Here is a 22,449-nt window from a genome sequence, read left to right as displayed (position 1 = left end):
TTAAAATATCAATAATCCTGGAAACTTCAGGAAAACACTATCAAATTCTATAATAAGTTCTAGTGTTGAAATTTACTATCAAGGTCTTAATATAGATATAACAGAAACTTATCATCATCAATGATCCATGAGAAGGGGGTCAATGTCAGATGAAATTCATACACAATATAGAGCTGACCAATTTATTAGGGTATTGTATCTGAGAAACCAACATATTCATAAAAACTTAACTTGGACCATTAAACCATGAAAACCCGGTCATGATCAGAGGAACACTGCCAGTCTGACATGTACACACCTAACAATCATGCAATACACCTAATAAGAGGTGACCTATTGTTTAATGTTTCCTGAAAACTTAACTTTCATCAATAAACTATGAAAATGATGGAAAGGTCAGATAAAACCTACCAGTGAGAGACATGTACACCTTACAATCATTTATAACCAAATATAGTTGACTTACTGGTCATAGTACCTGAGAAACTGGCCCATTCACAAACATTTACTAGTCAACCATAAACATGTGGTGAAGGGTACATGAACCCTAGCAGATAGACATGTATATCTTTCAATCTTTCAAAACACAAAATCTAGTTGACCTTCACCTTAAGGAGTCTGATTGATTGATTGATTGTTGGTTGCTTAACATCCCTGAAAGTATCTGAAAAATTAACATAATCACAAAATTTAAAAACAAAATTAACAATGAAAATAAGATCACGGTCAGATGAACCCTGAAGTCACAGATGTATATCTTGCAATCATTCCATACATCAAATATATAGTTGACCTATTGCTTATAGTATCTAAGAAACTGATTTATTCACAACAAGAGTGCACATGCTGAAATGTCTCACCTTCTTTACTAACCATTGATTTTATGTTGATAGTCCTAAATATAAAGCTTTACTACAAGTAACACATAAACTTAACATGATCCAAGAAAATGAGGTCAAGGTCAGATAAACCAAACGAGAAATACATGTACACCTTACAATCATTCAATAAACCAAACATAGTTGACCTATTGCTTATAGTTTCTAAGAAACAGTCTTAACCAAGAAAACTCATCATTGACCAACGAACCATGAAAATGCGGTCAAGGTCAGATGAACCATGCCAAACAGACATGTACACCTTACAATCAATTTATGCATTACATATAGTTGACCTATTGCTTATAGTATCTAAGAAACAAACTTAACCATGAAAACTTAACATTGACCAATGAACCATGAAAATGAGGTCAAGGTCAGATGATACCTACCAGACAGACATATACCCCTTACAATCCTTCCATACAACAAATATAGTTGATCTATTGCTTATAGTTGAAGAAAAACAGACCAAAACACAAAAACTTAACACTGAGAAATGAACCGTGAAAATGAGGTCAAGGTCAAATAAAACCTGCGGGCATGAGGATCTTGCAAAGTACGCACATACTAAATATAGTTATCCTATTACTCATAATAAGAAAGAAATTAACATTACAAAAAACGTTGACTTTTTTTTCAAGTAGTCACTGAACCATGAAAATGAAGTCAAGGACAATGGACATACGACAGACAGAAACTTCTTAACATAAGGCATCTATATACAAAGTATAAAGCATCCAGGTCTTCTAGCTTCTAAAATATAAAGCTTTTAAGAAGTTAGCTAACGCCGCTGCCAGCTGATCACTATCCCTATGTCGCAGGCTCGACAAAAACTAAACATGATTACTGATCCATAAATTGAGTTCAAGGTCAGTTGAACCCTGTCTGAAAGAAATGTATACCTTGGAATAATTCTATATACCAAATATAGTTGTCCAATAAATCATAAAAACTGAAAAAATCACAACAGTCGCTGAACTGGTAATATCAAAACCAAAAGGTACATTGTATTCATAAAACTTAGCATAGTGTAAAAACTTCAAATGAATTAGTCACACTGTACCTGAGTTATCGTGAGATGCATGAAAAACTTTCAGTTTTTGATGATGAAATATAAAAATAAGGAGATGTGTTATGAATTCCAATGAGACATCTATCAACCAGGAACCAAAAGAAGGTGGATCTAAGAAAGTCCAAAAACTAATGTGAAAAACTTCAAAATTTGAAATTAGCTGGAAATCATAGCATAAAGACTTTTTGAAACTTGAGTTCTTGTGAGACATTTTTGGATGACTGGATGGACAGACAGGTGGATGGATGGATGGCTTACCATCTTCAAACTGTGTGTAAACATATAAATAGTTTGATCAGTTAAAGTAAGTGTTAATAATAAAAGTACAATTAAATGCTTATTTTTTTCCTTGAGCTCAACTATATTCTATATGACAATATAATGATTTATCATCATAATTTTTTTCCAAATTATCCCAAATGATTGATGTTTAAGAAAACTTGGACATTAATAAACATAATAGTTATCATTGACACTGATACTTAACAATTAATAACACATAAAAAAAACAAGAGATTTTCATTAAAGTTGTGTACCATTTACATGTACAAACATGTTTTAACACTTGCGGTTTGATTGAAAATGATCAACTTTACCTCTAAATTAAAATCATGTGTAAAAAGTGTAAAAAAAAGTTCATGACATTATAGTTTCTTTGATTTCTAAATGAAAAACAAGTGAAAAGCTTGGGAGGAAATGTATTCAAATATTTTTCGACCACTTTTTTTAGAGAAATACACTCAATTAATTATATTTAAGGGTGAACTGAATTGGGAAATCCTAAAATTTACAGAAAGATATATTATAAATAACTTTCCCTTGAATCTTAATAGCTGATTTGTACATATTGAGAGTGATGGGTGTGTATACAAACAATATTTTTTAGTCATACTCCTTTGACTAACAATCCAGCTGGGGAAAAACTGTAAAAAAGACCCTTTTGGGCAAATATAACATCTAAACAAGCTTCTCTTTATATTTGAAAAAAGTGTGGAACAGTCACTTTGATATCAATGTGCACTTGTACAATGTACTGAATTTTAATCAACTTCTTCCATAAGCATAAGATACCGAAAAAATACTCAGAAGTGTAGCTAACTAATTTACATCAAAAGGCTCAGGCATACGCACCATTTGTACAAAAGTATTTATTAAATATGAAATTAATTACAAGAATGACAAAGCACTAGATTTCTTTACCACAAATTTAATTTCTTCTTTATAATAGAATTGGATGATGTTTTTTTGAACATTTATACAAAATGAAAGCAACTGACCTGAAAATCAGGCATGCACTTTTTTCAATTATGGGCAAATTACATGTCAAAAGTTGGTGGCAGATGATTAACATGGTGTTTTATACTTTATGCAGTCACACTGTAATACCTGTACACATTTATTGTTTTAGATGATATGCCTTAACTTCAGAATTTGCACAATCTTCGAGAGTGATCTGACACATAAGGCTGCCCAAAAATATAACACTGACAAGTTAACTGACATTGAAAAAGCAACTGTAGGCAGGTTAAGTTAGTCTTTTGAGTACCCAACTTGAAACTACACTTCATCATTTAGGTTGCTGTTTTGAATGCTCAGTAAGGATTGCATATAGCCAAATCTATGAATAAGAAGTGGAGGATGACTATGATCTATCTTATAACTGTGTTTGTTCTTTTTACAGACAATCACTTCTATTTTATGATATATCTCTTCTTATAAAATAATTTAAAACCAAATTTGTCATACCACATAATATTTGACTAAATATCAAGATAAATTGTGACAGACAGAAACATATTAAAACTTATTTGATAGACTATAATATTTCCCAATAACTGGCAGTTTCATAAATGATTTTTTTTTATCAAATTAGATTTTAAAAAGAATTCAATTTTTCAAAATATCACATAAAAAAATCTAATAAAGTTTTGCAAAATATTGGAAATTGTCTGTAAAAGTCCATATCATATTAATAATTGTGAAGGCTATTAAGTTTTTTAAGGAAAAATGAATTTAATACAATATTTCTTGTTGAACATGTCATAGTTTATTTGTTTTGACTACAGACTAATCATATCTATGAATTGATAGAACTTTCAATCTTAAATTTAAAGCAGAGATTGAGTGTCTATTAAGTTTATGTGAATGTCCCTGTGCTTATACTTTGCACTGCAGCTATTTTGATTCAATGGACCTCTTCCAATTTTACTATAGACTACTAGAACAATCTTCGTTTCTCTCTATGATTAATAAATAAATTGCTTCGCCGAGTGCAGTTGGATACGACCACAGAGGTCCAACCCTGAACAGTTGTGGCAAAAATGCACACAATATTCGCGCATGATACAGGTCTAAATTTGGATTGTAATTAAATATTTGACACATAATAGGTTTCTGACACAGAATAACTGTAGTCAAAGAACTTAGAATTGGTTATATGATTTGAATTTATATTCAATTTTTTGTTTTGTGCAATACACTTTGCTGTTGCAAATTAACCCCCCCCCCCCCCCCCTCCCCACAAAAAAAATAAAAATTACCCCACCTTTTTTTTGCTTTTGTGCAATACACTATGCTGCTGCGTATTGACCCCCACTTTGAAGAATTTTTTTTTTAATTTCTGAAATGAGAAAAAAATTGACCAACCCACAATTTCTTTTTACCCCCCCCCCCCCATTTTTTTTCACCTCCTCCCCTTTCCCCCCCCCCCCCCCCCCCCAAAAAAAAAAAATTCTTTCCCTCAAGATATGGTCATAATCTCAATTCACAAATTTCCAATGGAGTTTGCAACAATAATTACCCATTTAAATACATCATAAAAGTCTAAAAATAGAAAATGACATACATAATCTAATCATGGCTAAAATTAATATTCCTTAATAATAACTTCTAAAAATAAATTGACAGCTAATCATCTCAAGACAATACAACATTTCTTTATACATAATTTAAAAGCAGTGTAAGGGAGGTAATCGTGTTTGGATTACCTCCCTTAAACTGCTTTTAAATTGTCTAAAGTAATTGTCCATTTACCAGGAAACCCTTGTTTATCCCCCTTTTTTGCCCCTAATTCCGATTTGAGCCATAACCCCCTAAAGCCAATCCTAACCATCCCTTTGTGGTACGGAAACTTGTGGTACAATTTCAGAGAGATCCATACACCGTTCCACAAGTTATTGTCTGGAAACTAGAAAAATGCTTATTTGGGCCCCTTTTTGGCCCCTAATTCCTAAACTGTTAGGACCATAACCCCCAAAATATATCCCAACCTTCCTTTTGTGGTTATAAACCTTGTGTTTAAATTTCATAGATTTCTATTAAATTATACTAAAGTTTTGTCCGGAAACAAACTGTCTTCGGATGACGACGACATGATACCAATATACGACCGCATAAATTTTTTGCAGATGTATAAAAAAAGAATGGTATCAAAATTGGTGATCAAAAGTTCTTTCAATAAAACTTAGGCAAGAACTATTCATTCAAATTATGAACAGCAAAAAGTGAAAATCATCAAAACAGCACTTGCTCACTAATGACCCCCCCCCCCCCTCAATAAGTTTTTGAAAAACAGGAAGTTAATGAGCTTTAGATGTGAACACATATCACATGGCATAGCATGCTAACATGAAGGTGTTCAGAAGACCTTGATTTGTAGCACCTGAGAAAATGATGCAACTTTCATTCATGGCCATTATGTGTAAGAATATATAAGTATTTAGTAAACAGGAAGTTGAACATGCACATCACAGAATAGACTGCTCACATGAAGCTTGATGCCAAATTTTGGGAAGCTCTGATATAGTTCCTGAGAAAAATGTGACCAAAATTTGATGGGATAGATTGACAGGCATAAACCAGCTAATCTTCTCTCCTTCAGAGCACAGTTATAACAACATACAAACATCAAAATTGTCAATACTAAACTTCATTTCCATTTATGATCGGTAATAACATATTGAAATTTGGAAAGCATTGCTAGTTATTGCACAGAAACAGCAACCTATCACCCTGGCTCCCACCAACTGTACTACCCTAAATTAACAACAAGATTTTTTCATCAGAAATCACTGCTGAAGGTATTACCTAACAACTACAACTTACTCAAAAGACAATCGCCATATTCCTTCAAAAGAAAGTCTCTTTACTGAAGATCTTACAGTCATTTTCATTTTGAAGACAAGCATCAATAAAAGATCTGTGGTTATGTGTTATTTTTGTCTGATTTTTTAAACATTTATTATACAGAAGACTGTTATCGTGTTCAGAACTACAAGTTGATTGATACCGCCATTTCATATCATCATTAACCTCAACCCTGTTATTTCTTGTTTTAAATATGATGATAGTGGACAGCTTTGCAAAAATTACAAAAAAAAATCCTATCAAGAATTGTCATGAACAAAATTTAATCAATAGTCGCAACTCAAAATCTAATCTACATATAGATGAAAGGACATACAATAAGCTTACAAAACAATTCGACCTTTACATAAAAAGCTTGTCCGACAAGTAGACTCAATTTTCAAAACCAATATTGGTAAATGTACACACTATAACAGAACCATTTCAAACAATTTGTAATTAAATTTTGTCTGCGAGCCTACGGTCATTTTTATTATACTTTGTTTCAGTCAGTTATCCAAGAAGAAAATACTGTCTGTCCATGTCATTAGGGCAAGATCCGATTGGTTTAGATTGATATAACAAACAAATTGCTTCTGAAATGGCTAAATTATCAATGAATACGTCACTAAGGCTTGGTCAACATTAAATAAAGATTTTAAACTTTCTTGACGGGACAATCTTCATCAAATTTCAGAAAATGAAAAAAGTCTTATTGTTTTACATAGTAAGACATTTTTGTGTTTTATGAGATTTATATTTGTAAAAAAAAAGAAAATGTCTGGTTAACTCCATAAAACAAAACATATTATCTTTTCACATTTATACTGCTATTATTTAAACTAGAGATTCAAGGTATAGAACCACATTTTTGGGCCTGGTCTGAAAGAACATACAAGAAAGTAGCACATATTTAAAATAAGATAGTTCCTATGCATAGCTGTAACTTTGTCAATAAGTAAAATATTTGGATAATTTTTGTAGAATATGAAAGCTTAAGGACTTGGGATCACAGTAGAATCCTTGTTGAAACTTTCTTATTAATATCAAAAAGATATATGAAATTAAAATAGGGCATATTTGCCCTGGTGTTCAGATCAGAGGTACCTGTTTTTGTACTACCAAACTTCCTGGAACCAGTGCCCTCTAATATGCAATTAAAGGTATGTTGATTTTTTTATCACAAGTCAAAGAAAGGTTTAGTTTTGACATGTAAAGACTGCTACTTTGTTTGAACTTACGATAAAATAGCTATGAATGCCTGAAATTGCAATATTTAACATAGAAAGCAATGGGGCTTTGAATGAGTGGTTTTATTCCTATTAAATCTTTACTGAAACCTTTTCCATTAGCTTAGTTTTGTGCTATAGTTTTCAGGTGATACAATCCTAAAAAGTGACAATGACAGGATGCATTCACAGACATTTGGTCCCAATACATTCTGTCATTGTAGCGAATGACCCTTTACAAGATTTAATAAATTGCTTCGCAGAACGCAGCTGGATACCACCCCAGAGGTCCAACCCTGAACAGTTGGGGCAAAAATGGACACAATATTCGCGCTTGATACAGGTCTGAATTTGGATTGTAATGAAATATTTGACACATAATAGGTTTCTGACACAGAATAACTGTAGTCAAAGAACTTAGAATTGGTTATATGATTTGAATTTATATTCAATTTTTTGCTTTTGTGTTTGTGCAATACACTTTGCTGTTGCGAATTGACCCCCCCCCCCCCCCCCCCCACCTTTTTAAAAAAACAAAAAAAAATCTTTCCCTCAAGATATGGTCATAATCTTAATTCAAATTTCCAATGGAGTTTGCAACCATAATTACCCATTTAAATACATCATAAAAGTCTTAAAATAGAAAATGACATACATAATCATGGCTAAAATTAATATTCCTTAATCAGCATTTTTAATAGTAACTTCTAAAAATAAATTGACAGCTAATCACCTCAAGACAATACAACATTTCTTTATATATAATTTAAAAGCAGTGTAAGGGAGGTAATCTAAACATAACATCGTACTTTTAAGTAATTGTCCATTAACCAGGAAACCCTTGTTTTCCCCCTTTTTGGCCCCTAACTCCTAAACTGTTAGGACCATAACCCCCAAAATCAATCCCAACATTCCTTTTGTGGTTATAAACCTTGTGTTTAAATTTGATAGATTTTTATTTAATTATACTAAAGTTATTGTCCGGAAACCAACAACAAGGTTCGGACAACGCAGACAACAATGACGACGTGATACCAATAACGACCGCAAAAATTTTTGCGGTTGTATAAAAATTTGTAATTAATTTTTTTCTTCTTTTTTTTTTCAGATATTAATTTTCAGAAATCATGGTGATCATGTTCAATAACAGATATATACATCATTAGTATATGATTTTCCACATATTTTTACCTATTTCATAGAAGCGATTGGCCATAGTCTTATAAAGCAAAAGTAGAAACTACCATACATGTACTTTTTATACTATCTGTGATAATGATACATTTGTTTACCTTAATAGCAGGTTCACAATGTTGTCCTGCTCTGGCTGTAGAATAGTAAGAAATGGACAGTTACTGGTATAAGGTTCTAATCAACTTAACCCTTTAAACCTAAGTAAATCTAGTAATTTACATTGCACTGATCAAAAAAGTCAAATTTTTTTGGTAAATCAGTTAACTATTTACCTGACTAACATCTTTGATGGAACAGTGTAATTTTGGTCCCCAAAAGTAATTTTTGTCATTCAACTCGTGAAAATATTTACCTTAAGTACATCTGGTATGTAGCGTTGTAAAGTTGGTCCACGAAGACAGTGGAAAAGTTCTTCATTCATCTCATAACGTTCCTTTATGTAATCACCTATTGGCTGAAGTTCTTTCTCAAGGTCAAGGTCAGAATCTTCATCTTCTTTTTTGCTATACTAAAGAAAGAAAAAAAATCTAAATTGTCAGATCATATTTATTATGTTACTTGCTACATTTTCCCAAAATTCTGCTATTCCCTATAATTCCCTTTCCTTTGCCAAATGATCATGCTGAAGTTCACTAACACCAACTCTTAAGGTGCTCCCTGTTCAGCTGAAAGTCAAAATAACACAATTTCATAAATGATGCCTTTTTCAATCGAAAATGGAAAAATAAAGAAATTTACGGGCATGTTTAATCTAAAAAAAAATAAATTTGGATACTTTTAAAATGTAAAACTTTCGGGTGAGGAAAACATTGTTTTGGATTTCTCATATGATATGTATGGTAAAAAATGAATGATATAACTGTCTGCTACAATGGCACTACCACATTTCCATGTTAATAAGTGAACCACAAAATCTAGGTACCAACCATAATTTGACATATATTTTTAAAGTTCACACCAAAATGAACATGTTTACTATGTTTAACATTAATGTGACCACAGCTACATGGTAAACTACCTTGACCAAAAACTTTCACCATGTATGTTGACGGTGGGCATATATATATGAAATAACAAGAATTTCAAAATATTGTTTCAAAAGTGTTTTTGAAATGTAAGGTTAGAAAAATATTGAAAATAATAGATGTTGCTGGGTCAAACCTTTCAATCCATATAGCCAATGAAAAGGCCAGCGGGCAACAAAATATAAAGGAAAAGTTAAAAATGTAAAGAGCAAACATGTAGTTTTTATTGCCTTGACTAAACATTCCTTTGGCAACGTCATAAGGAATTGAAAGACCAAGGACTTTAGGGTCCAAAATGTCCTGACATCATGGCCTTTAGACACATTGATTTACAAGACTATATGATTATACTTGGGAATTTTAACTGTAGAGCTTCATGAGGCTAATCAAATTACTTCTCAGAGTGTCTGGCAATTGTTTTTAGAAATGTTACCTTGACCTTTTAATGTAAAAGTTCATATGGTTCATAATCAAATTAAGAATCATAGACTTACAGCTGTTTGCAGTTATTCTGACAAAAAAAAAACTAAGAAAGAATTTTTTGCTCCTCAAAGGAGCAAAAAGAATTTGTTCACTGAATTTTTGCTTTTATAAGCTACCTATTAATACTTAGCTCAATCTTGATTCTGAAGGGACTTTCTTTGAAACCTTGAACCTATGAATATTCTTTCTAATTACATGGGTGTTTTCAAGTGAAAAATTGCTGTCTTGGACAATTTCACATTTGATTGCTAAAAAACATGATTCTACTGATGTGAAAAAAGTTTTACTAATCAATCAAGTTTAACTGATCAAGGTCAGGATATCTTTAATTAAAGTCATTCAACTCAATACATTTAAATATGAGATAAACCATTTAACTATTTTGCAATGTTTTGTATTGATATCAATAATTCACTGATCCAAAAACATCGGAACTTAACGGTCTAAACAAATCTCTTCTTTGCCATTTCCCTCATTTGAACTTTTTTGATTAAAAGTAATTTTTTACACTTTTTCACCATCAATTAATTCAACTGTGATTTATAATTCAAATAAAATCAATTTTTATGTACTTTTCAAAATAACATCTCTATATGCAAATTGCAAATCTCTTTATATTCTAGGTGAATATTTATTAAATTTTACATTAAAGGCAAACTAACATTTGGATGAAAAAAAATGAATCACAAAGGCCTTCCATTTTATATTCCCAGGACGATGAAGGAAATTGAGTTTAATAAAAATGTCTTTAAAATCGTGCTGGGCACAAATTAAAATTTATCAACTTCCCAATAAATCTACAAATAAATTGTCAATTCAAAGCTGAAAAAGTTGAATACACATCCATCGATCTTTTTTCATTGTTATTTCATTTGAAATCCCCCCTGATTGGAATATCAAATTTTTTTAATCATCATAATGGCTTGAATTATTTGTTTTTATTAATCTTTTATCTCAATGAAAATTCCATTCTTCTGGAACTTAAAATAACCAATTTTTAATTTCCAGTTTTATTAAAGTTTATCGAGAGCAATGAAACAGTCATATAGAATTTTCAATTTGTGAAATTGTTGATAATTATTTCACATCAAAGGCTTGTTCTAAGGAAACAATAGGATTCTTAAATACATAGAAAATAAATGCCAATTACATTTATAGAAAATAACTTTCAGAGCTTTATTACAAGAATTTAATGCCAATCCTTAAAGAAAAGAACCATATCATTTTGAAAATAACTTTTTATTACAATATTTCACAACTTTTTCTGTTAATTTATTACATTTTTATGACCAATATGCACATTTGACAAAAAAATAATAATTTGTCTTCCAAGTCAAATGCCTTTCAATTATTATTACTAACACATGGATCCTGAGGACTTTAAATGAGTTTTCTGGCTTCTTTAATCAGTTACTACAATATCATAGATGAGCTAACTTGAAATCAGGGATAAAATGATAAATGCCTTCAAAATTTCATTTTTTCCTAATAATCAAATAATACTAATGCTTCTACGAGAAATTAAAATTATGAATAATTTCATAGAGACTGAACAAAGCTTTTTAACATTTATTCTATTCTAAGTCCATTTATAAAGTTTTGATACCTTTCCTTTTCTACTGTCTCTTTTCTTCAATTTCTTTGACTTTTTCTTAAGATTTTCTCTCTTTCTCTTCCTCTTTTTTTTAGGTTCATCCAAATCTCCTTGAGTGGAGTCAGCAACCATTTTTGCTGCACTCATATTCTTTATCTAATCTGAAATACAAGATATAAATAAAGGGTTCAATCAAACTTCATGGTTGACTGTTGTTGTGATAAAATAAATAAATTTAAATATAAAAATAAGGAGATGGGGTATGATTGCCTATGAGACAACTGATGTGAACAACTACAGATTACCTACTGTACCACCTTCAACAATCAGCAAAACATATACCTTCTATACAGTAAGCTGTAAAAATCCCTTGGATGACAAAATGTCAGCCTAACAGTATCTATCATCCATCACTACTTTATGTGCAACTTACATGTACTCTGAGTAATTAGTCAAATGAATTCTCTGCCTTCGTTCATTCTGGTGAGTAATGTGGAGTACTGTGGTTTTTTCATTTATTTTAGTGGGAAAATTTTTCGTCGATTGAGAATAAAAATTGTGTTTTCCTGGATATTTTATTATGTTGTCTTGCCAAAGTCTGTATGCAAGCCAAGGAAACTTTTACTTTGTTGAATGTTTAAATTTGTGGTTCCAAGTATACCCACAAAATCCATGTAAATTTGTATCCCACAAAAAAAAAAGGATCCACATTAACATCATACATGCATTCAACATTACCAAATAACATCAGGGTAGACAGCTGAACAACACATGCATTCAACATTACCACATTACATGAGGCTAGACAGCTGAACAATACATGCATTCAACATTATCAAATAACATCAAAGGAGACAACTGAACAACACATGCATTCAACATTACCAAATTACATCAGAGTAGACAACTGAACAACACATTCATTCAACATTACCAAATTACATCAGGGTACACAGCTGAACAACACATGCATTCAACATTACCAAATTACATCAGGGTACACAGCTGAACAACACATGCATTCAATATTACCACATTACATCAGGGTAGACAGCTGAACAACACATGCATTCAACATTACCACATTACATCAGGGTAGACAGCTGAACAACAGATGCATTCAACATTACCAAATAACATCAGGGTAGACAGCTGAACAACACAAGCATTCGACATTACCACATTACATCAGGGGAGACAGCTGAACAACACATGCATGCAACATTACCACATTACACCAGGGTAGACAGCTGAACAACACATGCATGCAACATTACCACATTACATCAGGGTAGACAGCTAAACAACACATGCATTCAACATTACCACATTACATTAGGGTAGACAGCTAAACTACACATGCATTCAACATTACCAAATTACATCAGGGTAGACAGCTGAACAACACAGGCATTAAAAATACAAAATTACATCAGGATAAACAGCTGAGATACACAACTATTTTATTGTACATTTGATATACTTTGACAGAGTCAATATAAAGATAAGAAGATGTGGTATGATTGCCAATGAGACAACTCTCCACCAGAGTTTAAATAAGTGGATGTAAGCAATTATAGGCCACTGTACAATCTTTAACAATGAGAAAACCCCATAATGTATAGTCGGCTTTAAAAGGCCATGACCTTAAAAATGTGAATAAAATGCTTCGCTGGGCGCAGCTTGATACGACTGCAGAGGTCGAACCCTGAACAGTTGGGGCAAGTATGGACACAACATTCAAGCTTGATACAGCACTGAATTTGGATTGTGATTAAATATTTGACACAGCATAGGTTTCTGACACAGAATGAATGTGCTCTTAGAACTTAAAATTTTTTAATTTACCTATTCAAACCATATCATTATTATTTGCTTTTATATATAAATCAGAAATAACCAATTTAAAATGGAAAATTTTAAAGAAAAAAAAAGGAACCCCCCCCCCCCCCCAAATTTTTTGAACCCCCTTATGATTCATCACCCCAAACTCAATCCCAGCCTTCCCTTTGTGGTATTGTACCTTGCAGTACAATTTCAGAGAGATCCATACACTTGAACACAAGTTATTGTCTGGAAACTAGAAAAATGCTTGTTTTTTGGCCCCTTTTTGGCCCCAAATTCCTAAATGTTTAAGGCAATTACCCCCAAACTCAAACCCAGCTTTCCCTTTGAGATATAGAACCTTGTAGTACAATTTCATAAAGATCCATACACTTACAAACAAGTTATTGTCCTGAAACTAGAAAAATGCTTGTTTTTTCCCCTTTTTGGTCCTTAATTCCTACAATTTTGAGGCAATTACCCCCAAAATCAATCCCAGCCTTCCCTTAGTGGTATGGTACCTTGCAGTACAATTTCAGAGAGATGCATACACTTGAACACAAGTTATTGTCTGGAAACTAGAAAAATGCTTATTTTTGGCCCCTTATTCCTAAACATTTTGGGAAATTACCCCCAAACTCAATTCCAGCTTTCCCTTTGTGATATGGAACCTTGACGTACAATTTCATAAAGATCCATAGACTTACACACAAGTTATTGTCATGAAACTAGAAAAATGCTTGTTTTTTGCCCCTTTTTTGGCCCCTAATTCCTAAAATTTTGAGGCAATTACCCCCAAAATCAATCCAAGCATTCCCTTTGTGATATGGAACCTTGTGGTTCAATGTCAGAGAGATCCATACACTAACACACAAGTTATGTCTGGAAGTTACAAAAATGCTTATTTTTGGCCCCTTTTTGGCCCCTAAGTCCTTAACTGTTGGTACCATACCCCCAAAATCAATCCCAACCTTCCTTTTGTGGTATTGAACCTTACGGTAAAATTTCATAGAGATCCATTCACTTAAACTAAAGTTAGAGTGCGAAAACCAATGTGTCTTCGGACGACGACGACAACAACAACAACGTCATACCAATATACGACCACAAAATTTTTTTGCGGTCGTATAAAAAATTAAAACAAACTATTTCGAACATTAAAAACATATATAACACTTTCTTTGTTCTTAAATACAACTATAGTGTTTTCCATTTTTTTTTGTCAAAAGTTAGGGATTTTGGATCTCCCTCTTTTTTAATTGGTCAAAAGGGGAAACTGACAAAAATATTTATTAACATATATGGACTTGGTTTGTTAAAAATATTTTAAAGTGTATACTCTCTACATTGAAAGTAGTGGTTCTACTGCCTTTACTTCTCTGCATGCATGGTGTTATATGTATGATGATTAAATGTCACTCATCAACTTCTTCAGAGTGATGTTGTAAGCTCATTATTATTCAGTTTCACATCAAAGAGGTAAACTAAAAACCCAAAACTTATTCAGACAATTAAACACAACTAGAAATATGGTTTTTGGTTTGTACTAAATTTTTAATGTTCAAACTATTAGCAATTATTAAAGTAAGATAGGACTGAGTTTAGCCCTTGGCTGGTTTAACAGGAACCAAATAAACAAATATTGTAACCAGACATTGTGTTTAATAACTGTTAATAATTTAACCTTTAATTATAATATCCTGAATAATATTTTGAACTAAAAATTCATCATTTATGCCAAATTATGGTGTACTCTATCAAACAAATTCATACCCAATGAACAAAAACTCAAATTACTGAAACTGAGCTGAAAATTTCACTGTAGATTATTAGTTAGAATTAGGATTGTAAACATATTTGATTATGACAAATAACTGGTGTATCTCTATATCAATCCATAAAAAATTCTAGCAAGGTCTCGATATTTGATAACACCATATTAAGTCATAAACAGGAAGCTTTTTTCAATTTCAAAAATTTTTAAGACAAAAAATAGTCAGTACTGTTGTCTATGATTTGAATGTAAATTAAACATTTCACAAGAGTGAACAGTACTGTCCAAACATATCCTTTTAAGTATAATTACACAAGAGAGTACAGTACTGTCTAAACATATCCTTTTAAGTATAATTACACAAGAGAGTACAGTACTGTCCAAACATATCCTTTTAAGTATAATTACACAAGAGTGTACAGTACAGTACTGTCCAAACATATCCTTTTAAGTATAATTGGAAAAGCTGATAAATATGTTTTGTTTAACTCAGGTAGAACTTACAAAATAATTTCAAATTCCTCTTCAGGAATAAACTTAAAATTATAAAGGTAATATTAATAACAAAAGCTATATATTTAAAGTGTATCAGCTGCCTCAATGGTAAAGTAGTCTGTAGTTATTGCCAATAACTTGTACCCAGTTGTCAAAATGTTCAAGTAGTCTTTGTAGTTATTGTCAATAACCTGTATGTACAGGTGCCTATGTGTTCAAGTAGTCTGAAGTTATTGCCAATGACCTATATACAGGTGCCAAAGTGTTCAAGTAGTATATGCAGCTATTGCCAACGACTTTTACACAAGTGCCAAAGTGTTAAAGGAGTGTATGTTGATATTGCTAATAACATATACCCAAGAAGCAAAGTGTTCAAGTGTTCAAGTATCCATGTTGTTATTGCCAATGACCTCCATCCAGGTGCCAAAGTGTTCAAGCAGTGTATGTTGTTATTGCCAATAACCTATATCCAAATGCCTAGGTGTTCAAGTAGTCTTTGTTGATATTGCCAATAACCTGTGCTAAGATGGCAAAGTGTTCAAGTAGTGTATGTTGTTATTGCCAATAACCTATATCAAGGTGCCAAAGTATTCAAGAAGTCTATGCTGTTATTGCCAATGACCTGTACCAAGGTGCCAAAGTGTTCAAGAAGTCTATGCTGTTATTGCCAATGACCTGTACCAAGGTGCCAAAGTGTTCAAGAAGTCTATGCTGTTATTGCCAATGACCTGTACCAAGGTGCCAAAGTGTTCAAGAAGTCTATGCTGTTATTGCCAATGACCTGTACCAAGGTGCCAAAGTGTTCAAGAAGTCTATGCTGTTATTGCCAATGACCTGTACCAGGGTGTCAAAGTGTTCAAGAAGTCTATGCTGTTATTGCCAATGACCTGTACCAAGGTGCCAAAGTGTTCAAGAAGTCTATGTTGTTATTGCCAATGACCTGTACCAAGGTGCCAAAGTGTTCAAGAAGTCTATGCTGTTATTGCCAATGACCTGTACCAAGGTGCCAAAGTGTTCAAGAAGTCTATGCTGTTATTGCCAATGACCTGTACCAAGGTGCCAAAGTGTTCAAGAAGTCTATGTTGTTATTGCCAATGACCTGTACCAAGGTGCCAAAGTGTTCAAGAAGTCTATGCTGTTATTGCCAATGACCTGTACCAAGGTGCCAAAGTGTTCAAGTAGTCTATGTAGTAACATATAAAGAGGTCCCAGAGAATGTTTGGTCTATATAGTCAACATATTTTTGAACAATTGAGCCTCAGTGGGAGAATTATCTATGTAGTTAATTGACATAACATCTACTGATGACATTAGCCAACATTTATCAAGAGGTCCCAAAGCCAGATGGGTCTATGTAGTCAACATGTTCCTGTACCAAGGGGTTTCAGTAGCCATGTGGTCTATATAATTATCACATCAGTCTTCCTGTATCTGGGGGACTTATGGACAAGTGGATTATTTACTTTGTTGACAATTAACAGCATTGATCATATATTGTAAGAATGTCACCTTCATCCAAACATATCTTGGATGAAGGAACATTATTACTTATGTCTGAACCCAGGGGAAGAATTGAGGGAATGAACAAGTTGACATTGACCTGTCACATCACTTTAGCCTATCATCCTTAGGGATGACAATTGTTCTAGTCATGTAAAAGAAATGTTATTAAGTAACATGCAAATTATTGCTGGTTTATCCTTGACACTCAATGTATTTTTTCCTATCCATAAAATTTACCTGATCAAAAATATGTTACAGCTTTTATTGAAGAAAACACAAAGAAGTTGTCACTTCCTCTTGAGAGGAATTTTCTGTTCAAATAAACAAAAATTCTGGAATGCTAAATTTTGCTACAAAAATTCCCCAAAATCTATGAACACATAATACATACTTAAAGACAACTAAACAGAGAGAGGTCAGTGTTATTTAATTGTATGGTATAAACATACCAACAATGTTTACAGACATGGGTCATAATCAGTCTATTTATGTTAAGGCACAACTAATATTCTCTACAGTAAAGAAAACTCATTACATAAAAAAGAAATCATGTCAAAATTTAGAAAATTGATCTAAGCAACATAAATGTATGGATGTTAAAATCATTAATTCCCAATGGAGGATGAATGCACTCAACTGACAAGTGCTGTTGGAGTTCTTAAATTTCATTCAATTCCCCAAAATACAAATTTTTAATGGTTTTTAAGGCCACTTTTCAATAATGAGAGCAATATCATGTAATTGGAAGTCATTGACTACATACAACTAGAGGCCCACTTGTTCTTTGTGTCTTAGTTTCACTGTTTGAAGTAAAACCATGTCTAACCCCAATCTGTTCAAAAAACATTGGAAATTTAAATCTTTGCATCTCTTTTACTTTTAATTATCTCTGGGAAACAAACTATTTACTTATAGAGGCCTCACATAATCCTCATGGGTATTTGTTCTGAAAACTTCATTAAGTGTGCCAAAATATATGAACATAGATAAAATAGAAACCTACATCTAACAATGAATACAGTTATGATCCATACTTCAATGAATGTAGAAAGGTTGAAACTTATGATGGCTATAGGTTGTCAGGACACCTCTTCATGAATCCAAATAAAAAGGTTGCTTGCTGATAAATTCAATTGGTGGGCATGGTGATCTGTTTTGGTGAGAAGCTTGCAAAATCACCTAGATGACAGTGCAATTTTTATTTTGCTATAACAATCTCGACATTGTCTGAAATGTTTTCAAATTCATTTTGAATTTAGTCATTTGATTGTTTAATTCTTCATGATTTTCTGCAGTACAGGAGGAGGATAATTCTGGAAAAATTGACCTTATATGAATCAAATGTGTGTAAAAATTTCTTAAAAGTTGAATCTAAGTTTTTCTTTCAATAAGATATACAGCAATGAAATGACTGTAAGTATGGTAGAATAAACCAAAAACAAACAGGAGTTTATACCATGAAATGTCTAACCTGAGTAATAGAATATGATTGAAATTTATGCTGAAAGTACTTAATAGAAACTTATCATTATTAATTATCCATGAAAATAAAGTTCAAATCACAAAACACCATGTCAGATGGGCATGAACACATCACAATGTTCTACTGGCCCAATACAGTTTATTTAATACTTTAAGTATCTCAGAAACAATTCTGATCACAAAACATCTACATTGACCAGTGAACCATGAAAATGAAACGAAGGTCAGTTGGACCCTGTCAGGTGAACATCTACAACTTACAAGCAATCTATTCATCACATATAGTTGAACTCCTACCTAATATTATCTGAGAAACAGAACTAATCATGAAAATTTCACATTAACTGGTGAACCATGAAAATGAGGTCAATGTCAGATGAACCCTGTTAGATATATACACACTTTACAATCATTCTATATCCATTGAATAAGTAAAAGTTATCCCAGGAGGCCAGTGGGTGATCTTACACTGACATACCAAGTCCGAATGGGATAACTATTTTACATCCCAGCTGTTCTAGATTAGATAAAAAACCATTTATGCTTCATAAAATCTTATTTAGAACGCCACACAATCATTATAATATACTTTATATATTACTATATACCCTTCATGAGCCCCGAACACAATGTTTAAATATGTTAAATTAAAACAGAGTTTGTATCCAGTCCTCCTGGTGTAGGGGTATGACTCACGGGTCTATATGCTAAAGGTCTTGAGTTCGATTCCCAGAATAGACATTGGATTTTTTTCTATACAAATTTTGATAGTTAGTCTTTTCCGTATAAATATATCTAAGTTTTATTCTGGATTTGATATTCCTGCCAAAATGTTACAGAACAAAGAAACTCAAGCTAGGGTGATCTGGTAGGGGTGATCCGGCTCAGATCACCCCTGGTAGAACAAAGGAGCTGGGATGTAATGTTGTATAATTACTTATTATATCTGAGAAACAGATTAACATTGACCAATTAACCATAAAAATGCAATTAGTCAGATGAACTCTGTCAGACAGACATGTACACCATACAATCATTCCTTATACCAAATAAAGTTTACCGGTAGCTTATAGTATCTGAAAAATAAATCTTATCATGAAAACCTAATGTTGACCATTACATCATGAAATGAGGTCAAGGACAACAGACAAATGCCTGACCAAAACCTCAGATCATAAGACATATCAGATATGTATTATCCAGGTTTTTTACTTCGGAAATATGATGCTTTATACACGGAGTTATTGCCACTATATTTGGATAAGCAATCACATGTCGCACATTCTGCAATGCTGGCAGGCTATACAAAAATCTTAAGACTTTTTAATACTTTAATTTTGAATATAAAGGCTGAATAGGATGATTAAGAGGTCAATCTATATCTATGATGGTCACCAATTGATGATAAAAAATTGTATGGTATGACTGTATGACTTGCTTGTTTAGAGCACTAGAAATTATGAACTCCTACTGATGAAAATTCAAACCAAGTGAGAGTTAATCATGACAGACAACTAATTTCCCAAGACATGCTCAATTCTAAGTCTGAAAAGTTTTTCTATTCTATAATGTGTACAGTTTTAGAAAACATTTGAATTTTTTATAAGCACAATAAAGTTTCTATCTGATTTTGTGTTTGTAAACCTTATCAGTCTTCTGTGAATAAAGAAGTCTAAAATTTTCTGTCACAAACATTTTGAACAAACACAATCAAATTTTTCATTAAGTTTGAAATTTAATTTTGCCGACAATTTGAAAGCCATGATAAGGTTTATATTGTCGGACTTAATGGGCTGTTGTTTCCGATTTGCTTTGATTATTACATGATTTAGGACGCCACTATCAAATTTAATGGTTTAGTTTTACATTTAATCCAAGATGCATATAAATGATAATAGTTATTGGTCAAACTGCTATAAAAAGTTGCTGGTATCAAATATCAAATTTTCTTAGAAATTAGCGTTGCCTTAATTTTAGCGATATCTGTATCCAAGCGTTATGGAAGAATTTTCCACGGTAAATTTATCGCTTTGACAATCGATAGTTTTAAAGGCTGCAGATGTTTGTTTGATTACGGTAATGCTGCAATCTGATTAGGTTAAAATCTGAAGATTAGTCCAAACTGTCATTATTTTAATAAATTTTAGTTCAACTGATAAAATTTAATGAAAATAAACTGCATTGTTGCAACTAAAATGGTTATAGCAATGAGGAGATCAATAATATCTTGAAGGAAATGACTTGAAAACATGTCCAACTGAAATGACTCATGTCAAACAATGAAAATTTTAATTTAGACAATTTATCAAAATTTCGTTAAATAACACAATGCATCATTTTAGCTGTCACAAACAGTGGAAACTGAAATCCAAGAAAAATTCCAAGCTTTAATTATTTATTGGCACAAATTGTCCCACGGCTAAACTTTCAACTCTTTTTTTGAATTATTAGAATTCTAATCTAGGACACTACAACAAAGGCACAGTAATAAAAAAGCATTAAATAATCAAAACTGAACAAAACTTGTCAAACACAAATGCTGGATGCATTCAATTATGCACATGCCGTAGCATTATAACAATGGCCACTGCAGACAAGAATAATTAAAGAGTGTAGTTTCTTTATCTGTCCTTGGCAAGTGAAGTTATCTGTACAATTTTAACAAACTTAACTTTATTTTTGTATGTCCAAATTTAGGTTCATTGGTAAGAAACTTTCCAATTATACCAGTACAACTTAAAATAAGTTGAATCTTTTCATTGCTGTATCAGGTTTATTATGTCACATCCCAGTAGGATTACAGAAGTGGAGAACACACCAACACAGTATTATGAATAAAAAGGATTTCCATGGGGAATACTTCAAGTAAATTCCTGATTCTTCCCATCTAGAGCTCAAGACTATGTAACCTGCCTATGTATGGGCTAAACTCCTACAATGTCAGGCTGGATGTTTACCAGAGTCCAAATATGTCACCTAAAGAAACAGTCTGAGAAGATTAGAATTGGCCCAAATATTTATAATCTATAATGTATTACATTGGTATTTATATTATCAATTGGGTGAAATTTTCAGTTATAGCTACATAGCAGCAATTTTGGATTTGGCCAGAGACATAAAGCAATCAAGAGAAATTGTATTTGGAATATTCTTCTAACATTGCTTCAAATTGGTCAAATTTAAAAGGTTAAAATATCTACTAATTAAATAAACTGTTAACACAGAGATATGTCTCGCCTATTTGTTATTTTGATAATGCAAATGTTGAAATTAAAATAGCAATACTTTAACATGTAAGTTATGCAAATATTCAAAGTCAATGAACCATGACTGAAGGTACAGGGCTTAACAATCTCCATGAAAATGAGATGTGACAATGCAAATACAACTGCAAAGCAAATACCATTGACTTTTCATAAGTCGTTCCCTTTAAACAAACCTAAACACAACATTAACTTGTAAACTATGTGAAAGTTTCAAAGTCAATGAACCATAATTTGGGGGTGGGGTTATATAATCTCCATGGAAATGAAACTTGCATTGACTTAATATTAGTAGTTCATCTTAAACTGAACTAATCACAAACTAATACATGTAAACTAAGCAAAAGTTTCAAAGTCAATAGACCATGACTGTGGGGTAGGGACCAAATATTCTCCATGGAAATGAGATGTGCTAATGCTTATACAACTGCATACCAATTATCATTGACCTACCACTAACGGTTCCCCTTAAACTGACCTAATGACAAACTAATACATGAAAACT

General features: G+C 32.3%; 1 protein-coding gene across 6 annotated transcripts in view; it reads right to left on the bottom strand.

Annotated features, from left to right (window-relative positions):
• Positions 1–22,449, bottom strand: part of LOC127710341 (myb-like protein X) — a 126,301-nt gene that overhangs the window by 36,256 nt on the left and 67,596 nt on the right. For all 6 annotated transcript variants that reach the window (XM_052216152.1, XM_052216165.1, XM_052216156.1 and 3 more), the window contains 2 exons: positions 11,616–11,764; positions 8,854–9,009 (listed from right to left, as the gene is read on the bottom strand). In XM_052216152.1, coding sequence (XP_052072112.1) covers positions 8,854–9,009; positions 11,616–11,750 — 291 coding nt within the window. In that variant the 5' untranslated portion in view covers positions 11,751–11,764. The remainder of the gene's footprint in view (positions 1–8,853; positions 9,010–11,615; positions 11,765–22,449) is intronic.

Source organism: Mytilus californianus, unplaced genomic scaffold, assembly GCF_021869535.1.
Source record: "Mytilus californianus isolate M0D057914Y unplaced genomic scaffold, xbMytCali1.0.p SCAF_1, whole genome shotgun sequence".
Lineage (NCBI taxonomy): Eukaryota > Metazoa > Mollusca > Bivalvia > Mytilida > Mytilidae > Mytilus > Mytilus californianus.
This window is presented reverse-complemented; position numbering and strand designations above follow the sequence as displayed.